At 39.2% G+C, this 24,520-nt stretch overlaps 1 protein-coding gene and 1 long non-coding RNA gene across 3 annotated transcripts in view; one reads left to right on the forward strand and one right to left on the reverse strand.

Moving 5' to 3' along the window:
• The window catches only part of HEPHL1 (hephaestin like 1), a 79,962-nt gene that overhangs the window by 53,378 nt on the left and 2,064 nt on the right, over positions 1-24,520 (forward strand). The window contains exons 10-19 of the mRNA XM_010354847.2: positions 2,279-2,429; positions 5,858-6,070; positions 8,641-8,854; positions 11,068-11,207; positions 13,766-13,906; positions 15,474-15,580; positions 17,384-17,606; positions 18,845-18,984; positions 23,769-23,931; positions 24,403-24,471. Coding sequence (XP_010353149.2) covers positions 2,279-2,429; positions 5,858-6,070; positions 8,641-8,854; positions 11,068-11,207; positions 13,766-13,906; positions 15,474-15,580; positions 17,384-17,606; positions 18,845-18,984; positions 23,769-23,931; positions 24,403-24,471 — 1,561 coding nt within the window. The remainder of the gene's footprint in view (positions 1-2,278; positions 2,430-5,857; positions 6,071-8,640; positions 8,855-11,067; positions 11,208-13,765; positions 13,907-15,473; positions 15,581-17,383; positions 17,607-18,844; positions 18,985-23,768; positions 23,932-24,402; positions 24,472-24,520) is intronic.
• LOC115893589 overlaps positions 1-24,520 on the reverse strand; it is an 84,473-nt gene that overhangs the window by 43,989 nt on the left and 15,964 nt on the right. For both annotated transcript variants that reach the window (XR_004053648.1, XR_004053647.1), the window contains exon 2: positions 12,973-13,102. This is a non-coding gene — a long non-coding RNA (uncharacterized LOC115893589). The remainder of the gene's footprint in view (positions 1-12,972; positions 13,103-24,520) is intronic.

Here is a 24,520-nt window from a genome sequence, read left to right on the forward strand (position 1 = left end):
AAATGGGTTCTAATTAAACTAAAGAGCTTCTGCACAGCAAAAGAAACGATCATCAGAGTGAACAGACAACCTATAGAGTGGGAGAACATTTTTGCAATCTATCCATCTGATGAAGGTCTAACATCCAGAATCTACAAGGAACTGAAACAAATTTAAAAGAAAAAAAAAAACCATTAAAAAGTGGGTAAAAGACATGACCAGACACTTATCAAAAGAAGACATTTATGCGGCCAATAAAACTATGAAAAGAAGCTCAATGTAACTGATCATTAGAGAAATGCAAATCAAAACCACAATGAGATACCATCTCACGGCATTCAGAATGGCAATTATTAAAAAGTCAAGAAATGGCAGATGCTGGCAAGGCTATGGAGAAATAGGAACACTTTTACACTGTTGGTGGGAATGTAAATTAGTTCAACCATTGTGGAAGACAGTGTGGTGATTCCTCAAAGACCTAGAACCAGAAATACCATTTGACCCAGCAGGCCCATTACTGGGGATATACCCAAAGGAATATAAATCATTCTGTTACAAAGATACATGCACACATATGTTCATTGCAGCACTATTCACAATAGCAATGACATGGAATCAACTGAAAAGCCCATGTCTTTTGACAGACTGGATAAAAAATTGTGGTACATGTACACCATGGAATACTATGCAGCCATAAAAAGGAATGAGATCATGTCCCTTGCAGGGACATGGATAGCGCTTGAAGCCATTATCCTTGGCAAACTTAGGGCAGGAACAGAAAACCAAACAATGCATGTTCTCACTTATAAGTGGGAGCTGAACAATGAGAACACACGAACCTAGGGCAGGGAACAACACACACTGGGGCTTGGGGTAGGGTTGGAGGGAGGGGGAGCATCAAGATAAATAGCTAATGCATGCTGTGCTTAATACCTAGGCGATAGGTTGATAGGTGCAGCAAACCACCATGGCACATGTTTACCTATGTAACAAATCTGCACAGACTGCACCTGTATCCCAAAATTTTAAATTAAATTAAAAAGAAAAGAAAACCTAGTCATCTCTCTTGGTGAGCTCTAAAGGAAAGCATACTGCAGCAATCTGTGATGCTGTGTGGTCAGATAAGCTCAAATAGACTGTTTAGGAATACACACAGTGGGAAGTCATATCCACCGTCCCCTCACTGCCCTCTCAAGTTAACATAATTTAGCTAAGTCTCATCAGTTATATGAATTCATTATTTCACTCAGAAATGTATACTGAGTGCCTGCTTTTCCAGGCATTTTTCTTGGTGATGCAGGTACAGAGAGGAATCTAAGGTGTTTCTACCTTCAGGAAACTCACATTGCAGTAGGAAAAAGTTAAAAAAAAAAGACTTCATAAATAAAATACAGTTTCAGGTGGAGATAAGTGTTATGAAGAATAAAATAGGGTAAAGTGAGTGAGTTTCTGGGCAAAAGATGGTGATTAGTTTAGAAGGGTGATTAGGGAAGACCACTCTGAGAAAGTGACATGCAGAAAAGTGAATTGAGGAAGGGAGTTCCTCAATTCATGTTCCACAGCACACGGAAAGACCCTGAGGCAGGAATGAGGTTGGTGTGTTCATGGAAGGGCAAAAGGCCAGGGTGCCTGGAGCAAGCTAGGAGGTGAGTACAGGGAGATGCAGTCAGAGAGAGAGGCTGGGCCAGGGCTTGGAGGTCAGGGTAAGGAGAAAAAGTCAGTGAGGACCAGCCTGGTAACAGAGGCCAAAAGAGCAGAAAGTCTTCTGAGCAGGGGCTGATTTCCTTGGAGGATGGATGTAACCAGAAAGACACGTTTTCTGGATGGGGAACAAATTCATCAGAGCAATATTCAGTATCCTGATTTAAAAATGACCTGGGAACTCTATAGCTGATGTTGATCTACCCTAACGTATTAATACTTTGTGTAGGGCCGGGCGCGGTGGCTCAAGCCTGTAATCCCAGCGCTTTGGGAGGCCGAGACGGGCGGATCACGAGGTCAGAAGATCGAGACCATCCTGGCTAACATGGTGAAACCCCGTCTCTACTAAAAAATACAAAAAACTAGCGGGGTGAGGTGGCGGGCGCCTGTAGTCCCAGCTACTCGGGAGGCTGAGGCAGGAGAATGGTGTAAACCCGGGAGGCGGAGCTTGCAGTGAGCTGAGATCCGGCCACTGCACTCCAGCCCGGGCGACAGAGCGAGACTCCGTCTCAAAAAAAAAAAAAAAAAGAAAGGAAAGTAATTCCGTGAATTCCTCCAAGCTGCACTTTTTATGTATTCATTTCTTTCTTCTCTGTAGAAAGGAATAGACAAGGAGTTTTACCTACTGTTCACAGTCTTTGATGAGAATCTGAGCAGATATTTTGATGAAAACATTCAGAAGTTTATCTGGCATCCCTTCAGCATTGACAAAGAAGATAAAGAATTTGTGAAATCCAACCGAATGCATGGTATGACAAATGACTTTCCCTCCTGTAAATGAAAGGCTGACTTGCATTCGAAGTGAAAATGATTGGTGTGTTTTAATTATCTTAATTTGGGTTTCTTGGGTATTGTTCTTGGTCACAAGTAAGTTATTTCATGCCTTCAGCTTTAGATGGTATAGTGAAACCTCCCTATCTCTCAGAGATGTGAAATTTAATACTTCTAGAACACTTTATCAGCCTTAGATGAAGGAACACAAAATTTAAACTAGCGGCCCTGCGTAGTGGCTAACGCCTGTAATCCCAGCACTTTGGGAGGCCAAAGTGGACAGATCACGAGGTCCAGAGACTTAGCCTGGCCAATATGGTGAAACCCCGTCTCTACTAAAAATACAAAAATTAGCTGGGCATGGTGGCACGCACCTCTAGTCCCAGCTACTCAGGAGACTGAGGCAGGAGAATCGCTTGAACCTGGAGGCAGAGGTTGTAGTGAGCCAAGATCGTGCCACTGCACCCAGCCTGGGTGACAGAGTGAGACTCTGTCTCAAAAACAAACAAATAAATAAATAAAATAAAATAAAATTTAAACTAGCCAAGTTCACAGTACATCATAAATGTATAAAATTACTGACAAACTACTCTCCCTTGGGTTCACAATAACATCAAGTTGGAAAACCAAAGTGATAATAGGAGATAATCATTACATAGCAAAGTGTCTGTAATTAAGTAGTATGAATGACTTAATCAAGTAGTATGAGTGACTGGTGAGTGTTAATTTGTGAAATACCATCTGTTCCTATCCCAGATCTTCATTTGAGAGGAATTACTTAATTCTCTCTCCCTGTCTCTTTTTATCAAGTGTTACAATAGCAAACCACCTGCTAATTGCTTGTGAGTAACACAGGATGCTCATTACTCTTAGGCATATTACCTAAGATAGCAGAGTAATGAAAGTCCAAACTCAGTGCCTGCAAGAGTGTGCAGTCAATAAAAGTGCCTGAAGCAAGTAACATAAGACAACAGGTGCTAACCTGCTTGTTTTAGGACCCAGCATAAAATCCATTTATTGCCTTTTAAAGCATTATGGAAGAATAACAAAATAGCCCTTAACCTCCTTTCCTTGCATGGAAGTGAAAAATAGTCCAAGGTTACAAGTGCCCCATGGCAACCAGGTCACAGACCCTATGGTCCCAGATGCTCATTTCCAACAGAGTCCCCTGTTGTGCCAATGGAAAGCACAGAGTAGTGCATTTTCAGTGTCATCTTCTACAAAAGGTTTTGCTGTAACTGAATAGGAATATTGCTTCCAAACTTCTCAGTAGAGAACAAAAAGGGGAAATTAAGGTAGAAATAAGGAAATATAGCAGTTTCTTGGTGGAGAGGCTAAATTGTAAAAGAAATTTATCATGAGAGGTCTTCATTTTAAAAAATAGTAAACAACTGAATGAACTACGTCAAATCCAGCCCCACCCTATTTTGGCAATGTGAAACTACTTTCATATTTAGAAATACAGTATGTAGTCCAGGCACAGTGGCTCGTGCCTGTAATCCCAGCACTTTGGGAGGTCAAGGTGGGAGGATCACTTGCGTCCAGGAGTTCAAGACCAGCCTGGGCAACATAGTGAGACCCCATCTCTACAGAAAATACAAAATTAACCAGGTATGGTGGTGTGCACCTGTAGTCCCAGCTGCTACTCAGGAGGCTGAGGTAGGCGGTAGGAGGTAGGAGGATCTCTTGAGCCTGGGAGGTTGAGGCTGAAGTAAGTATAATGGCTCCACTGCACTCCAGCTTGGGCAACAGGGTAAGACCCTCTCTCTCTTTCAAAAAATAAAATAAATAAATAAATAAATACAGGATATATCGTTAAAACAAAGTTCAAGGAAAATAATGCACCTTAATTCAAATGTCACATTGATTATAAATTAAGTTCTAGCTTCAGTCTTGCTTGCAGGGAGTGGAAGGAAGAGAGCAACAAAGCCAAAAAGAAAGGGCCTGACATGGTACACAATGCTTTGTGTTGTGTTTATTATAGAGCCTGTATTCAAAACATGTTTGTTGAAAGAAAGAAAGGATGAGTGAATGTTGTAGAAAAAGAGGCTTTAAACAAGCATTCCAAGGCAAGAGAAGATTCTCCACCAGCCAGTCAAGGACTGAATTTATTAGCACCTTGATTTATACTCAGATCTCATTAACATTTGATGGACAAGATTTAGATCATTCATTTGCAAAGACATTATCAAAGTTTTTTTTGTTTGTTTGTTTTTTTCCCCCAGAAAATGTGGTGGTGTTCTCAGAAGCACCAGAATTTCTTGAAATTTCTACTAATAATCCCAGATCTGAGTACAATTACCAAGCACCACTGGTTCTGCAGGCACAGAAATATTAGGATAGTACAAAAGTAATTGCCGTTTTTGCCATTACTTTCAACGGCAAACACTGCAATCACTTTTGCACCAACCTAATAAAAAGTAATTTTATTTGATAATGGGATTATAACAGAAGGTCATTCATGTGCATGATAATAGTTTTGTCCTACTATAGGCTTAGTAGAGAGTAGGAGGGGGGTAGAAATATTTATTTCTCCAAGAGACATCAAGCATGAGACACAGTTATGTGCATTCACCCGTCGGACATTGCTGTTATATCATGGCATTCATCCCCATAGGGTGAGAATGTGGTTTCTAAGTTCTTCTCAAGGCACTGCTTCAGATAGCCACTATCAATGGATTGGGGTTGATGTCAAAGATAAAAACAATTTGCCACTCTGGAAGCACAGAGGGTCTTCATATCTAACTAATCATTGTTTATTAATAAAGTCCCTCCAGTAATTGTGTTGGGGTAAAAAAGTGCAAGTTATCATAAAGCAAATTTATTTACTCAAAGGCTAACCTCATATAAGCTTAAGTACCCCCTTAAAAAAGCCCTCTCCACTGAACACACATGCACATATACTGTCAATTGATTAAAAAATCTTTCAGATAATGCTGAATCCGTGTAATCAGTAAAAGCATGTCTGATAACTTCTAGAATCAAATGCAAAGCCCACTGGCAAATGAGGGTCTTGTAGAATTCAATGAATTAATAATGAGGAAGAGACATTTAACAAGGGAGATCATAGGAAAATAACCTCAAAAGAAAAAGATTTTCATATCAAGAGCCTTAGAGAAGAGTACGGGGAAATTATTTCATAAACAATCTGATTTATCCCTTAGTCATTCTTAGAACTAGTGTTCTTGCATATGTGTTGTTAAAGACAACATTTTAATAATTTCTGTATATTTTCATTATTCATTGTTAATTTTGGTCTCCAGTTTAAGTGGATTCACCATGTGGCTTTTCCCTGGTACTGTTTATTCTCTGAAAACAAGGATCTTTTGTAAACAGTTGACATATTTGAAGCTCCCCTGCCCGATACACACTGATGATTTTTCACTATCTTTCTTCTTCCATTTAGCTGTTAATGGCTACATGTACGGCAACCAGCCAGGCCTAAACATGTGTAAAAAGGATAGAGTTTCCTGGCATCTGATTGGATTGGGCACTGACACCGACATGCATGGAATTGTTTTTCAAGGGAACACCATCCACCTACGAGGGACTCACCGAGACTCCCTGGCCCTGTTTCCCCACGTGGCCACAACAGCATTCATGCAGCCGGACCACGCAGGTAAACTTGCTGGGTCCATCTCAGGTGACCAGATTTCTACCTTCAGGCTCATCCACTTACAGTGCTTCCGCAGAAGAAATTGGCAGACTTTGTGCACTTCAAGTGGTGTAGAAATAGATATAGTCTTGATTAGAATCAGAGAATCCTGAATTATTAGTCCAAACACACAGTATAAGGGACAGAAGGGAAATATCTAAAATAGCATCCACAAAACAGAAGTGGAAGCCCTCTAAAGTCTTTGGTGCATAAATCCTAGGAGAATGTTTTTGATTCACAGTCCATAAAAATTCAGCCCTGATAAAGTGGACATGTTTTGCTCTCATTGAGCATGAACATAATTTCAGTTGCTTCTCTGAAGCATCTACCAGTTATGGACATCCCAGTGGATGCTTCCAGATTATAGATGTAGGCATAATTGCAGCCTGGTCTCTCTTCCATAGGTACTGATAACTGCCTTTTGATTGGGGGGCTTCTCTGTTTTCATTCTGTTGGGCACCCTTGGTTTTCCCACAGGGCAATCTGCATTGGATCTGGAATTTATGGAGACCCCTGTATAATGCCAGTACCTGGAACTTCTTCTCTTAGAGATTCCAAGTTGATAAGATAATTGGGGCGTTTTCATAAAAGATCTAGAGCAACACATGGTAGCATACGCTAATCATGCATGAAAAGTGAGGAGAACAAGCCCTATAGACATTGAACGTGTTTTTCCAATCCCATTTTTTCATCAGTCTTAGCAAGAAACCAATATGCTACCTAAGATGAGTACTTGCTGTTTACTAATGGATGTTCTACTTCTTTGCTTTCCACTGGAACTGCAGTTTAGATGTCTCCATGTCATCAGTTAAGAACTTAAGGTTTGGGCTTCAAAATCTTTGCCTAAGGACTGCCTGAGACTAGGAGCTCCATAGTCTTTTCTATGTGAACTTTTCCTAGTGTCCAATCTCTGTATATTAGTATAGTTGATCAATTATGAATTACTCAAATCAAGGGATGCCTTGGACACAACTTTTTTTTAAATACACTCTTCAAGACCAAAGAGAGGAGGGGATTGGGAAATAGCCAAATCATTTTAATCCATAGAAATAGGCACTCAAAGTTAGAGCTGCCCAGAATAATTTTAGAGATGGAGCTACTTATTCTAGTGCTTTGATTATTACTCCATATGTCCTATAGGTTTCTAAAGAGCTTCACAACAATGTTTTCCAGTTTATGTTTGGTGATAAGCATAAATCTATTACTGCTTAAAAGCTTAGCCATTTTACCAAATTCCTGTCCCTTACCTATAAGTCAAGAAGGAGGGTGTTCAAAAGTGGGTAGAGTAGACTATAGGCTGCAACTCAAACATTTCCATGTTCTTCTATTTTTATTATCATTATTATTAATTTTCTTTTCTTCTTCATGCTACCTTGTGTAAGATCCTCTTTGTTCTTAGAGGAGACAATTCCTCAACTATTGAAGTGCCATGATCAACACATAAACAATAGGCTGCCTGGAAAAAAACAAATGCAGAGACAGTCTTTCCAAGTCTGTCTTCAAAGGTGTCTTCTCTGTGGTTTCGTATAAAGACCCTTCCTCATGTGTCCTCATCAGTGCCTGGGTGTGCGTGGGTACACTTAATCAACCCATTGAGTATTCACTCATCTAAAAGGAGTAACTTGGCGATGGTTAGACAACAGACTTACATGTATAGCAAGATAGAAGATACCTCTGTACATTGTAGAAGGTTAAAGAAAGGCACACTCCTCCCTCACCTCTAAAAACAGAGGCTACTAGAGAAAGGGAAGGAAGAGTTATTGATCCGATATTTTCATTGAGAGTGAATATCTTCAATAATTTTATTTGTCTTATGTGATTTTTATGGTGAGTTCAGTTAAGAAATATCTATCTGATGCCAATGCATCTAGAAAATTCAATCTAAAAATTACATAACTGTTGGTAGACATGATTGTTGGTATTATGTAGAAAAATTCAGTTGATTGATTTTCTGTTTTCTGTTTCCTTTTCATTTAGCATTACGTAGATCTACCACTGGAGATGAGAAACTTCTTTGCCCAAGGGCTTAATGAAGTAATACACTTGGCTTTAATGATAATAATACCTTACATATTTATTGCACTTTAGAATTTATGAAATTGTTTAGGGCAAAATACTCATCAGAAACGTGGCTTAATTTGAACCTTGTCTAGGATAATCATCTTACTGGTAATTAGTTGTTTTTAAACTGGGCTAGGTTAAGATAGTCATTGGTGGTTTTCCAGGAGTGACTATCTTCTAATAGGTGTGTATTACAGGGGAGACCCAGAGAAGTCATTTCTTGGTAGCAATATTGTAAGTTTCTTTTTTTATTACAAATGAATTTTGGACAGGATCTTTCTCCCCACAGAAGTAAATATATTCAAAGTAATTTATTCCCCTTGGGGTCTGATTTTAAACTACTAGGCAACTGGTATTTTAAAAATCCACCTAACTGGTTATTTTGGAATAAAATATGCAGGTTTGCTAAAAACAGACCATCACCAACAAAAATACCGAGCACCACACTCAATGCCGAGCCGTTTCTCTTGCAGGTATTTTTAAGGTGTTTTGTGCCACCATGCACCACTTCCTGAGAGGCATGGGTCAGATCTATGAGGTCAACAGCTGTGACAACAGGGACCCTTCTGAGCAGCCACACGGGATGATAAGAACTTTTTACATCGCCGCTGAAGAGGTAGAATGGGATTATGCCCCTAACAAAAACTGGGAGTTCGAAAAGCAGCACTTGGACGCAAGAGGGGAAAGGTACCACAGGCGCCGCCGCCAGGGCTCTTCAGTGGGATCGCGCATGCTCCGCAGGTCTTTAGCAAGTGTGGCTCCCTACAAATTCCCAGGTTGTGTCTGCGCTGGTCACTATCACATGTAATTGGGACTCCTGAAAAATGAAAGTAGAAGAAAAGTTCCCTTCCCTTGGAAATCATACAGTCTAGGGTGGAAGTCTACATGCATTTATTAAATACCTACTATATGCTAGGCATTGTGCAATGTGCTGGTAAAACAGTGTGGAGGATAGAGAAGGTCCTTTCCCACACAGAATTCCTGGTCCACGGTAAGACTTTAGAACAAGTATATGGAGTGAGGCAGTCACTATGAGAGGGGAAGGGTAGAGTGCAGCAGGAGATATGGCAGAAGCACACAGCCCTGTCTTGAGGAAAGGTAGGGAGAAGGTCGGTAATCAGGGGGTGCTTCTGGGAGGAAGTAGTCTGTGAGTTGGGACATGAAGAGTAGTCCACTTGAAGAGGAAGGAAGCATGTTTGTGGCAGAGGGAACAACCTATGTAAAGGCCTGGAAGTGAGGGAGAGCACATCATGTTCAATAGAGTAAATGTTTAGAATGACCAGAGCACAAAGCGTAGCGGGCCAGTGATGGGAAGTGAGGCTCAGGAGGTGGCAAAGGCAGATAGTGAGGCTTGAGAGTCAAATTGAGGAGTTTGGCAGCGGGAAATCATAAAAATGCTTGAAATCAACATGATTAAATGTATAGCTTAGGATCCCTCTGACTGCAGTGTGGAGAATAGAGGGCAAGGAGGAGTACAGGTGGCAGGGAGAATGGTTAGGAATAATTCCACCCAAGAAAGGTAAGTGATACAAGTGGCTGAGATGAGAATGCAAGCTCCCTCAGTGGAAGGAGACGGAAGGGGTGGGTCTCACTGTATTTTAGAGATAAAATTAATAGATTTTAAAAATCTGTCTTTTGTGATGATCTGCCTTGGCAATAGATGAAATGTACTATACATGTACGGTACACATACAATCTATCCTCGCTATTTGTAGATTCTGCTTTTGCAAATTTGCCTACTTGCTCAAATTTATTTTTAACCCCAAAATAAATTCCTGTGACATTTTTGTGGTCATTTGCAGGTACATATAGGGTGGCAACATTTTATGTTGCCTGATGCACACATTTTCAGCTGAGGTCAAACAAGGAGTCTCTCTGCCTTCTTGTTTCAGCTCTCATACTGTAAACAAAATCCTTGTTTTCAGACAATTTAGTGCCATGTTTTTTGCATTTGTGTGCTTTATGTTGATGCTTTCACTGTTTAGAATGCCACCCTAAGCAGAGTGCTGAAGCAATGTCCTGAATGCAAGAAGCCTCTGATGTGCCTCATACATGTGAGAGGGACTTTGTTCCTGCATGAGTTATAGTGCTGTTGGCTGTTGAGCTCAGTGTTAATGAACTCAACAGTGTTAATGCTGTTGAGCTCAGCAATATATATTAAATAAAGTGTCTTTAAAAAGAAACAGACATAAAACAAGGTCATATGTTGATCAGTTGATGAAAATATTGTGACCAGAGGTTTGCAGGAACCTAACCCTATATTTCCCCTAGGAACAATGGTTCAGTCTTTATTAGTCCAGTTATCACAATGACTTCTAGAACATAACTAGGGTGAAGAACAAGTATCAACTGTATCTATCTATATATGTATATGGGTGTATGCACAATATATGACTACAGTCCTTCTTGAGATCTTTCAAAGTGGAAAAGTATTACCACGTACAGAAAGGTGCAAATGAAATCTGGAGAAACTCAGGGTGGTAGAGGGTGGATGTGTGTGTGTGTGTGTGTGTGTGTGTGTGTGTGTGTGATGACACACACAAGCAGATGCATGTGTGTAAGGTTAGATGGTCCCAGAAGAGAGGTGCAACCTCAAAGGATCCTTAGGAGTCTCTGAGGTTGGCCCTACTCAGTGCTTCGCAGAAGATTACAACAGTGATTTCCAAGGGTGGGCCATGAACTGGTGCTGGGCTGCCCATATCAGAACTCAAGGAGCTTTAAAGTGCAGATTCCTGGCCTCACTCCCAGAAAGTCTGGTGCAAAAGGCCAGCTCCCCAGGGAGCACTTGATCACAGCCAGGTTTGGGGAGCACTTCTCCAGAGTACCCCTGAATCACTTAGAAGCACTCAAAGCTTTTCTGCTTTCTGACAACTTTAATTTCTGATGCTTCTGATTTGCAGACATGGAGATATATTTATGAACCGCACTGAAAACTGGATTGGCTCTCAGTACAAGAAGGTGGTTTACAGGGAATACACGAATGGAGAATTTGTGGAGATCAAAGCCCGACCACCACGAGAGGAGCACTTAGAACTCCTGGGTATGGCACAGATTTCAGGCGTGCACTGTCAGCCCCAAGCATGTGCATACACACACACTCATGTGTTCTGTTAGACTTGTGGCTGAGAAAGGATAGAAGAAACAGAGTAGCTTGACTGCATTCCTCCAACTGCAATATTTTCCTGCTCTACAATTATCAGGGAGTGTGCTGAGTGCTCAACTCATATAAAAAATAGTCATAATAAGACTACCAGATAACACACAAATAGGAATCCATGACATCGGGGCAGTCTAACTTGTGTATGATACCCTAAAGCTTCTTTCCAACCCCTATACTGTGCCAGGAAGTTTTAATTTGAAATAGTTTGATGTGTCAGAACAGCAGGCAGAATGTTTCCATAACTTCTTAAGGTCCTGGGTTATCCATGCACAGTGCTATTGCAACACACCATAAACATATTTATGACAAAAGAAGAGCTCCTATGTGAGATGGGGCCAAGGGAGAAAGGTCTGGCTTTCTCCTTCCTGAAAGGTCCCTCTCAGTTCAGGAGGCCCTTATTCATGGCCTTCTCAGAACCTGAGCTGCCGGACCTGGCAATGAGATAAGCTCTTCCTGCTTTCCTTCTCCACTTTTCTTCATGGGAAGTCACCAGCTCTGACCCCATCTTGGGGATAAGACCTTAAAGCAGAGGGCAAATCTAAGGGACTTTTGGAAATCCTGCTCCACTTTTGAATGCACAAGGTAACTTATATAAACAGTATGGTCTTACACAGTGCTTTCCAATATTAGAATGAGGCCCTACAACTCCTAGCTTGATAAATTGTTAAATTAAATGCCCCATCCATGTAATACATGTGGAGGTGTAGTAGACCCCACACGTCCACAGTCTACTAACATTCACAGATAAGCTTGTTTGTCTCATCAAATGAGTGAGTCAGCCCTGATCGAGACATTCATTCATTTGAGCTGTGATGTTGACAGAGCTTTAAAGACACTGAGGTGCTGGTCCTGCTGAGGGGTTTGAGGTGTGCCTCTAAGGCTCTTTGGTTTGGTTCTTCTCAGCAAAATGACACAAATGAGTTGAATTCATGAGAGGCAAGCCCATCAGCACTTCAACCAGGGAAATGTGAAGCCTATTTACTCATTTTCTGCAGCTCAGGGAGAGGCTTGGGCTCCTCAAACTGGGTGCATGGCAGGCACACTTCAGTTCATTACTATTCCCTGATAGCGACCTCTCACGCTCTGAATCAGTACCCATTCGCTCTTACTCATCAGTAATCATTTGCTCTTACCAACCAGTATAGCAAGGCATGTGCAATTCAGGTGGTAATGAGTACACAAATAATGATTTTAACATACACATACATAGGCACTTGTTTCTAACTATAACCAAATGTACTGTTTAAGAACATGCAAAGCATTTTCTTCTTTTTTTCAGCCCAGTCCACTTGCCTTCAGGTTTTCTTTTCTAATTTTGCCATTAAGGGGAAAAAAATGAGTGATTTTTAGAACTTCCTGATTCATGTTAAATATTTTAAGAAAATTTTATTTATTTATTTTAATTTAATGTATTTATGTTTAAGAAATTGAGAGAAAATTGAAAATAATAACAGTCCAACAAATTTTAGATTTACATATACCTTTCTCAGAAAAACAATTAAAACCATGGCTTGAATCAGCAAGGAATTGATATGTGTGGCCAGACCACCAACTGTGAGTGTATCTCCCTGTGAATGTAGAATGCACCAAATACCCAAGAGAGAGCCATAGGGATCAGGCACTTCTGCAATGGGAGTCTACTCACCATGTAGCAGTGCACAAGTCATGCTGCTACAGGCCCTCTCAGCCAGGTGTAGGCTCATCTCCATTGGCACACAGCCTGGTTGCTTCCAACAGAAATGCACACATCAGAGGAGCTGAAGAGTGCTTGTCTCCTTGGGTAAACAAAAATTGAGAAACAGAGTTAGACGTGCATTCATGAAGTCACTGTATTAATCATAAATCAATACATAAATGATTTTATTTCACTCTAATCTTTCAAATTCCTTTTATACACATTTCACTGGATCTTCATTATTATTGTCATCCATTTACCAGATAATGAATAATTTCAGACTTATCAAAGGTTATACACAGGGAGAGTACAACCGAAAGTCACCATATCATGTGGATATGGCTTTTCCTGGAGATGATTTCTCAGTAGTAAAAAGTTAAGCATTTACTGAGTACTTATGGTGTATCGGTGCACTGAAGTAAACACTTTTACATACATTATCTTATTCAGTTCTTACTATAATCCCACACGAAAGTTATTACTAAACCAATGTTACAGATGAGGAAACTGAAACTCAGACAGATTACATCACTTACCCAAGGCCCCTCTAATAAATGAAGGAGGCAGAATTTAAACCCATTGCTAAAGACTACATGATATTTAATACCACACGATGTTGCTCTCTAAAACAAAGTAGATTTATATATGCCTTTCTCAGAAAAACAACTAAACTATTTTATTTGGCTCACTACTGCCTATATTTAAATTACACTAATGTTGAAAGAGCAATAATAATGCATACAGTCCTGTGTTTTGCCTTTAGGCCCAATGATTCATGCCGAGGTGGGTGACACCATCCTGATCATATTTAAGAACAAAGCCAGTAGGCCCTACTCCATCTCAGCCCAGGGTGTGGAGGAGATGGATAGTGGAAAGCAATTCCAAGTGCCCATGACAAAACCAGGTAAGTTGCGTCAGAGATCTGCTCCGTCTTGAAGAAGAACACTGGAGTCAACTCTTTTCTGACCTCAGAGGGGTCTTAAAGAGCTCATCTTAATGTCAATGTGTTTCAGCCATCATCTAGTCACTCTGGTATGAGATCATCATTCATCCAAGGACCAAATGTTTAGGAATTTCTAGGGCTCCATTAGGAACCTCCATTAGGGACCCCATTATCAACATCCCCCACCAGAGTGGTACAATTGTTGTAACTGAGGAACCTACACTGACACATCCCCTAAAGCCCATAATTTACATTAGGGTTCAGTCTTGGTGTATACACTCTAAGGGTTTTGACAAACGCACAACCACATGTATCTACCATTGTAGTCCTACAAAGAATAGTTTCACTGCCCTAAACATTCTCTGTTCTCTGGTGTTTGTTTTTTCCTCTTCCTTAACCCCTGACGACCACTGATCTTTTTACTGTCTCCATAGTTGTTCTTATAGTAGCTCCCCCTTATCACGGTTTTGCTTTCCTTGGTTTCAGTTACCTGAATCAAACTTGGTCTGAAAATATTAAGAAATTTTGAGATAACTTCAATTAGAGACTATAAAAAGATATTTTGAGAGTGAGAGAGAGACTACATTCACATAGCTTTTATTATAGTGTACTGTTACAATTGTCATATTTTATTATTAATTGTCAATCTCTTACTGTGCCTAATTTATAAATTAATTATAGGTATGCACGTATAGGAAAACACATAGTATATATAGGTATGGCACTGTCTGTGGTTTCAAGCATCCCCTGGGGGTCTTGGAATGTATCCCTCCTGGATAAAGGGGGACTACTGTAGTAAACATAAAAATTAACATATTAACTGCCTTCAAAATGAAGCATTATCCTGTGTATTTAATTACATTATTTCATTTAATCCTCACAACAATTAGAAAACTATGATGATCAACCCACTTTACAGATGAGGATACTAAAGGTTAGTGAAGTTAAATAGCTTGTCAAATGCAGGAAAAAGGAAGTCATAGGGTTGAGATTTGGAACTACGTCTCTCTGATTCTGGTTCTCACCAAATCTCATCTGCCCACTTGAGAAGCTTTTAAAAAACACTAGCACCAGAGTCCTAGATCCCAGACGCTCCGATTTCACTGGTCTGGGGTGAAGCCTGAGCATCAAGAGCTTACAAATATCCCTGGTAACTCCCATAAGAGGTCAAGGCAGAGGTCCTTGATGACTAAGATGTGCTCAAGGATGGTTCTTGGGAAGAAGATACAACATTTAAGGAGGAAAAACAGTAAGGTATAAAATGTTCTTATTTCCTGAATACACACCAGTTGACAATAAAAAAGGGAAACTAGAGGGAAGGCTGGAGCCTGACATGACAAATCTGCCATTTCATTTTGAAATAGTAGAAATCGAGATGGGAGTTTAATAAGAACATTTGTAATGAATGAGTAATTCTCTCCAGCAATAAACATTAATGAAATATGTAAAGACCTGCTTGTATTTCTTCAGATAAATCATCTGAAACACAGGTAATTCTAATAAATTTTTTCCATTTCATGTATTACAGGAGAAGTAAAAACTTATAGATGGAATATCCCTAAAAGATCCGGTCCAGGGCCTTCTGATCCCAATTGTATTCCATGGGTTTACTATTCAACAGTAAACTTTGTGAAGGTAAGGTGGAGAGAGCAACCAAAAGGTTTAAAATAATCTGGATGAAAGTTCATCACAGCTTGGGTTGGTATATGTGAAAGCGTGTAATGATTAAGAGCAAGGGTCTCACACTATGGCCCATTTACCAAATCTAGCCATGCTGGATTTACGTTTACATTGTCAGTGGTTGACTTGAGTGGCTGCAACAGACTGTATGGCCCACAAAATCAAAAATATTTACTATCTGGTGATATTCTTTTTCCAAACAAACAAACAAAAAGTTTGCTGACCCTCGACTTAAAGTATGGGCGATAAAAACAAAATCCCGATGTTTCAGTTACCAAATTTAGAACTTCAAAAGATAAAAGGTTTGAAGCAAAAGAGGATATGTAAATATATAACAATAAAATAAATATAACTTAGAATACAATTTATGTATGGTTTTGGATGTGTGAAATCTGTTCATTTTAAATGCATTACCAGGGCTACTAGGGCTCAGGAAAAGAAAGTTCACTTTAAACATAGTAACTGAAACTACAAAACTATTTGAATGATTAATGATCTAACTTTGAAATAAAAGGCAAAGATTCAATATTGAATTTGAACCAGATATGTGTATGTAAAACAACCACAGTCTTTAATTACATGCCATAAACCAAAGTCCAATCTAAAGCCATTATCTGATGTAAAATGTAAGCTTTGCCTATTAAAGAAAAAAAGGAGGGATTATCTTAACCTCCCTCTTAGGTATTAGATGGCTTGTATTAATGTCCTTGAGTTGTACTGGACAGTTCTAGAGTTCAGAGACAGATATACAAGGCACTTGAATAAATAAACTTACATATGAGAATTATGGGAAAATCCATATTTATTATTTTATGCATCACAACAAATATTTATTGAGCATGACCCCACCAAATACTATGAGAGATGCAGATACTCCTACCTTTTTTTTTTTTTTTTGAGGCGGAGTCTCCCTCTGTCGCCCAGGCTGGAGTGCAGTGGCCGGCTGGAGTGCAGTGGCCGGATCTCAGCTCACTGCAAGCTCCGCCTCCCGGGTTTACGCCATTCTCCTGCCTCAGCCTCCGGAGTAGCTGGGACTACAGGCGCCCGCCACCTCGCCTGGCTAGTTTTTTGTATCTTTTAGTAGAGACGGGGTTTCACCGTGTTAGCCAGGATGGTCTCTATCTCCTGACCTCGTGATCTACCCGTCTCGGCCTCCCAAAGTGCTGGGATTACAGGTGTGAGCCACCGCGCCTGGCCGATACTCCTGTCTTGAAGAAACTTATAACTTTGTGGGGAAAATAATACATGTCCACACTTGTAACTGTAATAGAGCTCTGAATCTGGTGAATTCTGTAGGAGTGGCAGACTAACTAAAGTACTATAGAAGGTTTTGGAAGGAGAGTCTAGGAAGAAAGAGCATTATGAGCACAGCTGAAAATAGGGAAGTAAAGGGAGTGTTTGGGACATGTTGAGAGTCCCATTTGGCTATCATAAGGGGTCCAGTAGTAAATCAAGGGGTAGCTTAAGCCAGAAAAATTCATTAGGGGAGCACATGGAGGGCTCACGGACCTGCGAGGATTTATATTTAATTCTGCAGGCCATGGAAAATCACTGAAGACTTCTAGATACGGGAGTATAAAGATTACTGTGATGGTGTTTAACAGGATGGTCTGGAGGTGGGGTGAATCACAGCCAAGAGAGGAATCAGTTTCTAGTCCAGGGTGAGGTATTATGACCCTATACTAGAATGGTGGCAGGTGGAATGAAATATTATTAAATTACTTAATGACTCTTCTACTAAGTTTACTTTTCTTCCAGGATACGTATAGTGGTTTGATGGGTCCTCTGATTACATGCCGAGAAGGAGTATTGAATGAAAAGGGAAGAAGAAGTGACATTGATTATGAATTTGCTCTCTTGTTTCTGGTATTTAATGAGAATGAATCCTGGTATCTGGATGACAATATTAAGAAGTATCTCAACAAAGATCCACGAGATTTTAAGCGCACTGATGATTTTGAGGAAAGCAACAGAATGCATGGTATATCCAAAGTTTAAAAAGAAGAAGCCTATGTTGAGATAAGCTCATAGGAATTCCTGTAAATGTAGGAGGCTCCCAGCATCCTTCTCTGAGCCTTTCCCCCTTCCCAGGGGCACGTGGACTGAAGAAAGTCCTCTAATGCTTTCGTTCAGACTGAACCAGCCTAGCCACTGATTGGCTGGCAACGAAGTCATTAAGGCCTTGAACCAACTTGTAGGGACATGTATTTCTGAATGCTGGGATCTCTAAGCTCTAAGACTGTGAAGTAATTCTTTAAAAACAAATAATGGCTTATTGTCATATTTTTATAAGAATATGCCATAACTTCCATTTGATTAAATTTAAGGGCCAGGTTTGTCTCTGGGATATGAAACACTATCATCAAATTTCTGTTTTAATGTATCTGTGTTACTTAATTCTGTATAATTTAAGGTAGTTTGTTGGTGGGAATAATGTGTTTGAATTGACACATCCAGTTTCTCACCAACTGCTATTTTTGACCAAAGTGCACAAAAAGATAGGCCTTGCCCAAAGTCACAAAGCTAGTTATTAATATAGATTAGAATATAGTAGCCTGATTCCCATTCAGCTACTTTTTCCCCTACCAGTTTTGCTTTCTTCTCCTAAAGATTTTTTAGTATGGTCTCCGTTTTTAATGAATGCAGGTCATTTGGTTGTGCCACAATGCACAGAATCAAAAGTCAGTAGACAGCAGAGTGGAAGTCACCATCATGCAAACTCAGTTTGCTTTGGTCATTATTTGGTCATGAGCTCAGCCCGTGTGAAGTTCTCTTTTATTTTCGGAGATTCAACCAGGCTTAAACTATTCTCAACAAGTGAAGTATTAAGAAAATACCTTCTAAGTCACTCAATTTTGATTTATTTAAACTTGTTTATGCCTCAGTTTATTCTCTGTAGAGTGGTATAAATCTGGCTACCTCTCCAATGAGCCTGTAATTTCCTTCATAAAGAGATTATGCTGAAAAAAACAAAACACTGCCACCAAGATATGGCTTTAAAACTGCTATTTCTTTGCTCTCGCTCTCTTTGTAGAAGGATTTCTCAGTAATCTGAATTTTGGGTCTAGAATGGTGGGACACTGCTAGGGGTGAGTGAGATTGTTACATGTTTACTAGACAGATGAAAATATCAGTGACCTAAAGATCTTCTGGAAACATTTAAAAAATCAGCTTATATTTTAATTAACCAAAGGTTATTTTCTTATCACCCTTTTAAAGCTATTAATGGAAAGATTTTTGGGAATCTCCATGGCCTCATAATGAACGAAGATACAATGACAAACTGGTATTTGTTAGGGATAGGAAGTGAAGTGGACATACATACCATCCATTATCATGCAGAGAGCTTTCTCTTCAAAGTAAGTATAAGTAAAGTGCTTTGGTAAAGACTTTTTTGAACTAACAAATTCAATGTATTTCCAGTGGAAAATAAGAGTTACTTGGCAATAATGCTTGTGAGGGGAGGTGAAAATGGAACAGAATAATGTGATTGTACCCTTTCCCTGGTGTATATTTCCTTTTTTTTTTTTTTTTTTTTTTTTTTTTTGAGACAGAGTCTTGCTCTGTCGCCCAGGCTGGAATGCAGTGGCGCGATCTCCGCTCACTGCACCGCCTCCTGGGTTCACGCCATTCTCCTGCCTCAGCCTCCTGAGTAGCTGGGCCTACAGGTGCCTGCCACCATGCCCGGCTAATTTTTTTGGTATTTTTTAGTAGAGACGGGGTTTCACTGTGTTAGCCCAGGATGGTCTCGATCTCCTGACCTCGTCATCTGCCCGCCTCGGCCTCCCAAAGTGCTGGGATTACAGGCGTGAGCCACCGTGCCCGGCCTGGATGTTTCTTAATATGTGTATGTATATTACTGTGCTTATAAAAATCTCTCCAAGCCTCAGGTGAGAGTTTTTTCATTAGTGATCTGGGGATAACTCTGACCACCCTGGAATATACTGTTAATATTGTATATGAAAGTACTGACACTGACAGCATTTGTCCCTTTTCCTCACCCTTCTTTTTGTCTTTCCCTTTCCTTCTCCCTACCCTTTTCTTTTTCTGTGTGATTAGCTAACAGAATAGCTCTGTCTAGTAAAGGAGCTGTTTTGAGCTCTGGCCTGAGCTCTCAAACTTTACCTTGACTTTTGTCCTAGTGAGCTGGGCTGGACCATGTGTGACCTTCTACCCTCTAGCATCAAGCTATACCATTTGGGTGGCACTCCCTGTATAGCAGAACCATCTGGGGAACCATGTAAAAACCCTATTGCCAGGCCTTGCCCCAGACCTGCTGAATCAGAATCTCCAATGGATAAGGTCCAAATAGTCTGTCATCTGAAGTTCTCAGTGCTGTCTAGAAGGAAGTGGAATAGAAAAGAACAATCACATCCAATGTGTGGAGAAAACTGGAACTGGTCTTTCCTAGTTAGACAGGAATAAATGGTAACTTTAATAAAACATCGAATATCCTTTCTCCTCTGTATATTTCAACATTGTTTAGGACACCAAGTATTAGCCTGCTATGATTAGAGTTTCACATATTAAATGGCTATGCTGCGTTTCAGAATTTGGCTTTTTTAAAGTTACATTTTTAAAATTATATTAAAAATTTATAAAATTCAATAACATATATAAAATGACAAATTTACATATATACTTTAAAAATGAGATATAATTTACATTGAACACAATTCGCCCACCAATTTAGTGTGTAGTTCTCTTTTGATAAGCACATACAGTAGTGCAACCAACAGCAATCAAAATACAGAATACTTCTATTTCTCTGGCAAATTTCCCCATTGCACCCTCTAGTGTCAACTACTTCCCCATACTTAACACCTCGCAACCACCTGTCTCTATAGATTTGCCTTTTTTGAAAGGTTATATGGAAATCATAGTTTGTAGCATCTTGAATCTGGCTTGTTTGATTTAGCATAGGCATTCAAATTGCATCCATCTTGTTATGTGTATCAGTGGTTTGTTTCTTGTGATTGTTGAGTAGTATTCCATTGTATGGATATAATGCAGTTTGTTCATCCATTCTCCTGTTGAGGAACATTTGAGTTATTTCCAAGGTTGTTTATTACAAATCAAGTCATTACAAACATTTGTGCACATGTTTTTGTGTGAACATGTTTTCATTTTCCTTGAGAAAATACCTAGAAGTAGGATTGTTAAGCCATGTGATGTGTATGTTTGATTTCAATAAGAAACTGCCAAACTCTTTTCCAAAAAGACAGTATCATTTTGCATTTCCAAAGAAATATATGAGAGCTCCATATGTTGCACATCCACATATGCAGTTGGTATTTTTAGTTTTTGTTTCCTTTTTTTCCTTAGGCATTCCCTCGTTGGGGAGGGGATATAGTGGTATCTCATTGCTTTTCATTTGCATTTTCCCAGTGACTAACAATATTGAGCATTTCTTTCATGTGTTTGCTTACCATCTATCATCTGTAAATCTTTGGTGAAGTGTCCAAATTGCAAGGCCATTTTAAAAAATTGGGTTATTTGTTTCCTTATTGTAGAGTTTGAGGGCTTTACATATTCTGGATACAAATCCTTTTTCAGCGATGTGACTCACAAATGTTTGCTTCCAGTTTGTGGTTTATCTTTTCATTCTCTTCACAGCTTTCAAATAGAAGTTCTTAATTTTTGATGAAGTACAATGAAGTGCAATTTTTCTTTTTTTTCTTTTACAGATCATACTTTTGGTGTCATGTATAAAAAATTTTGGCCTTACTGAATGAAGGTCACAAAAAAGGTCCTTGTTTTCTTTTAGAAGTGTTATAGTTTTAGATTTTATATTTAGGGCTCTGATACATTTTAATTTTCATATGTGGTTCAAGATATGAAATAAGGTTCATTTTTTTCATATGTATGTCCAAATATTCCATCACCACTCATTGAAAAGATTATCTTTTTTTTCCCCACAGAGTTGACTCTTCACTTTTGTCAAAATCATATTGAACACATATATGTGGGTCTATGTCTGGGCTGTCTCTTCCATTACACTGGTTTATAGTCTGCCCTTTCTTGAATGTCACAATGTTTTGACTACTTTAGTGTTACAGTAAGTCTGAAAATCAGATGGTGATTGTTTTAGCTATTCTAGATGTTTGCCTTCCCAGATCAATTTTAGAAATACCTTGTTGATTTTGATTTTTAAAATCCTGTTGGGATTTTGATTGGTATTGCACTAAATCTATACAATGGGTTGGACAGAACTGACATAACCACATTGAGGCTTCCAATCCATGAACATGGTATATATATCGTTTACCTCTTCTTTGATTTGTTTCATCAGCATTTTGTAGTTTTAAGTATAGAGATCTTGCATATATTTTCTTATATTTATTTATAACTAAGTATATAAAAGGCTTTAGTAATAGTGTAAATGATAGTGTTTTTACTTCAATTTATAGTTGTTTATTGCCAATATTTAGAAATATAATTGATTTTTGCATATTGACCTTGTATCCTGCATCTTTGCTAAACTCACTTTAGTTCCAATAGTTTTCTGGTAGATTTTAGGGGGATTTTCCATGCTGACAATCATGTTGTCTGTGAACAGACATGGCTTCATTTATTTTCAATCTGTATGTCTTTTATTTCTTTTGTCTTATTGCACTGGCCAGGGCTTGTAGTGCAATTTTGAATATGAGTGATGAAAGTGGACATCCTCACTTTGTTCTTAATCTTACAAGGGGAGCATTTAGTCATTCACCTTTGAATACAAAGTTAGCTGCAGCTTTTTTGTGGATCCCATTATCAGGTTGAGGAAATTTCCTTCTAAATTTGCTCAGAGTTTTGATCATCAACAAATGTTACATTCTATCAAATGGTTTTTCTGCATCTATTGAGATGATCAGATGCTTTTTCTTTAATCCATTGCTGAATTACATTTATTGATTTTGGAGTTTTAAAACACTTTTTCATTCCCCGGATAAACCTTACTTGGTCGTGATGTATTATTCCTTTTTATGGAATTGATTTGCTAGTATTTTGTTATGAATGATGGTATCTATGTTCATGAGGAGTATTGACTGTAGCTTTTTTCCCTTGCAAAGCATTTGTTTAGTTTTGGTATCACAGTAATGCTGGCCTCATAAAATGAGTTGGAAGTGTTCTTTCCTCTTCTATTTTCTAGAACAGTTTTTTTACAATTGGTATTATTTCTCCTTTAAATGTTTGGTAGAATTTGCAAATAAAGCCATCTGGAATTTAATTTGTTGGAATATTTTGAAGCACTTGTTTCTTTAATAAATATAGTGCTATTCAGGTTATCAATTTATTCTTGAGTAATCTTCAGGAGTTTTTGTCTTTTAAGGAGTTTGTTCATACCATCTAAGTTGTAGAATTTATGGATAAGAGGTGTTTGTCCAGTATTTCCTTTTTAATGTGTGTAAGATATTAGTGATGTCCTCACTTTCATTCTTGGTATTTCTAATGTGTCTTTTTCCTTTTTCCCTTGGCTAGTCTGTCCAGAGATTTGTATTAGTTATCTATTGCTGCATAACAAATTACTCTAAACTTAGAGTAATTCTTGCATCAGGAATCTGGGAGCAGTTTAGCTAGTTGGTTGATTCAGAATCTTTCATGAGGAGGCAATCAAGATGTTGACTGGAGCTGCAGTTCTCAAAGGTTTGACTGGAGCTGGAGGATCTACTTCCAAACTTACTGATATGGTTGTTGACTAGAGGCTTCAACTCCTGATCATGTGGATAAGACATGAAAATTAGCTTCCTCCAGTGAGTAATCCAAGAGAAGGGGGCGAGAGAGTATCTAAGACAGAAGTAATGATAACCTAATCTTGGAATTGGAATGCCAGCACTTCTTCCACATGCTATTGATTGCACATACCAACCCTTACACAATGTAGGTAGGAACTACAAAGGTTATGAATACCAGGAGGTGGGGATCATTGTAGGCCATCATGGAAGCTGGCTACTACAGAGTTTATTGATTTTATCGATCTGTTCAAAGAATCAGTTTTAGATTTCTTTGACTTTATTGTACTTCTATTCTTGATTCCTGCTCTTTCTTATGTCCTTCCTTTTGCTTACTGTGGGTTTTATTTGTTTTTGCTCTTCTTTCTCTTCTTGCTGTTCTGAGCAAAGAAGGCTACTAGCTGTTGTTTTTTAAAACGTTTTTACAGATAGATAAATCTTACCGAGAAGATGTGTATGATCTCTTTCCTGGGACATTCCAAACCATTGAACTGTTTGCAGATCACCCAGGGACATGGCTGCTACACTGTCATGTGTCTGACCACATCCATGCTGGCATGGAGACAACCTACACGGTCCTTCGTAACATAGGTACTGTTGTCTGTCAGTGATGCCAGATTATGGCACCAAGCTTCCTGTAGACCCTGAAAACAAGAGGCATGACAAAAACCCAGATATAGCCCTCAACAAGCTCAGAGTCAAGTAAGAGAGACATATATGTAAATATGTAACTATAATCAAGTATGCTATGTGCCGTAGCAGAATGCAGAGTACAGGGCTTACTGGCAGCAGTAGGAGGGAATGGGTAACAGTTGGAGGATATGAGCCAAAGTTTCACAGAGGCCATGAGGCTCCAGATAGACTCAGTGGGTGAGCAGAAGTGGGAAAGACAGACGGGACAGGAAAGCATGTACATGGGAATGAAGTAGCACAGTAAGAATCCATAAATGATTGGCAGATGCTGATGGAATAAGTCCTTGCTGGTGAAATGAAATGACTCATGTCATGAAAAGAATCCCCTTCTGTTGTTAATAAAACAATCAACTTGTTCTCTTTGTGCAGACAACAGGATTCCTTACTCCACCACATCTCCTGGAGGGGCATCTCACTCAGCCACAGTGCCATCTAACGGTAATGATACCCTCTCCCCATGTAAATGAGTCAACATTTCACTCAAGAA

Source organism: Rhinopithecus roxellana, chromosome 15, assembly GCF_007565055.1.
Source record: "Rhinopithecus roxellana isolate Shanxi Qingling chromosome 15, ASM756505v1, whole genome shotgun sequence".
Taxonomy (NCBI): domain Eukaryota; kingdom Metazoa; phylum Chordata; class Mammalia; order Primates; family Cercopithecidae; genus Rhinopithecus; species Rhinopithecus roxellana.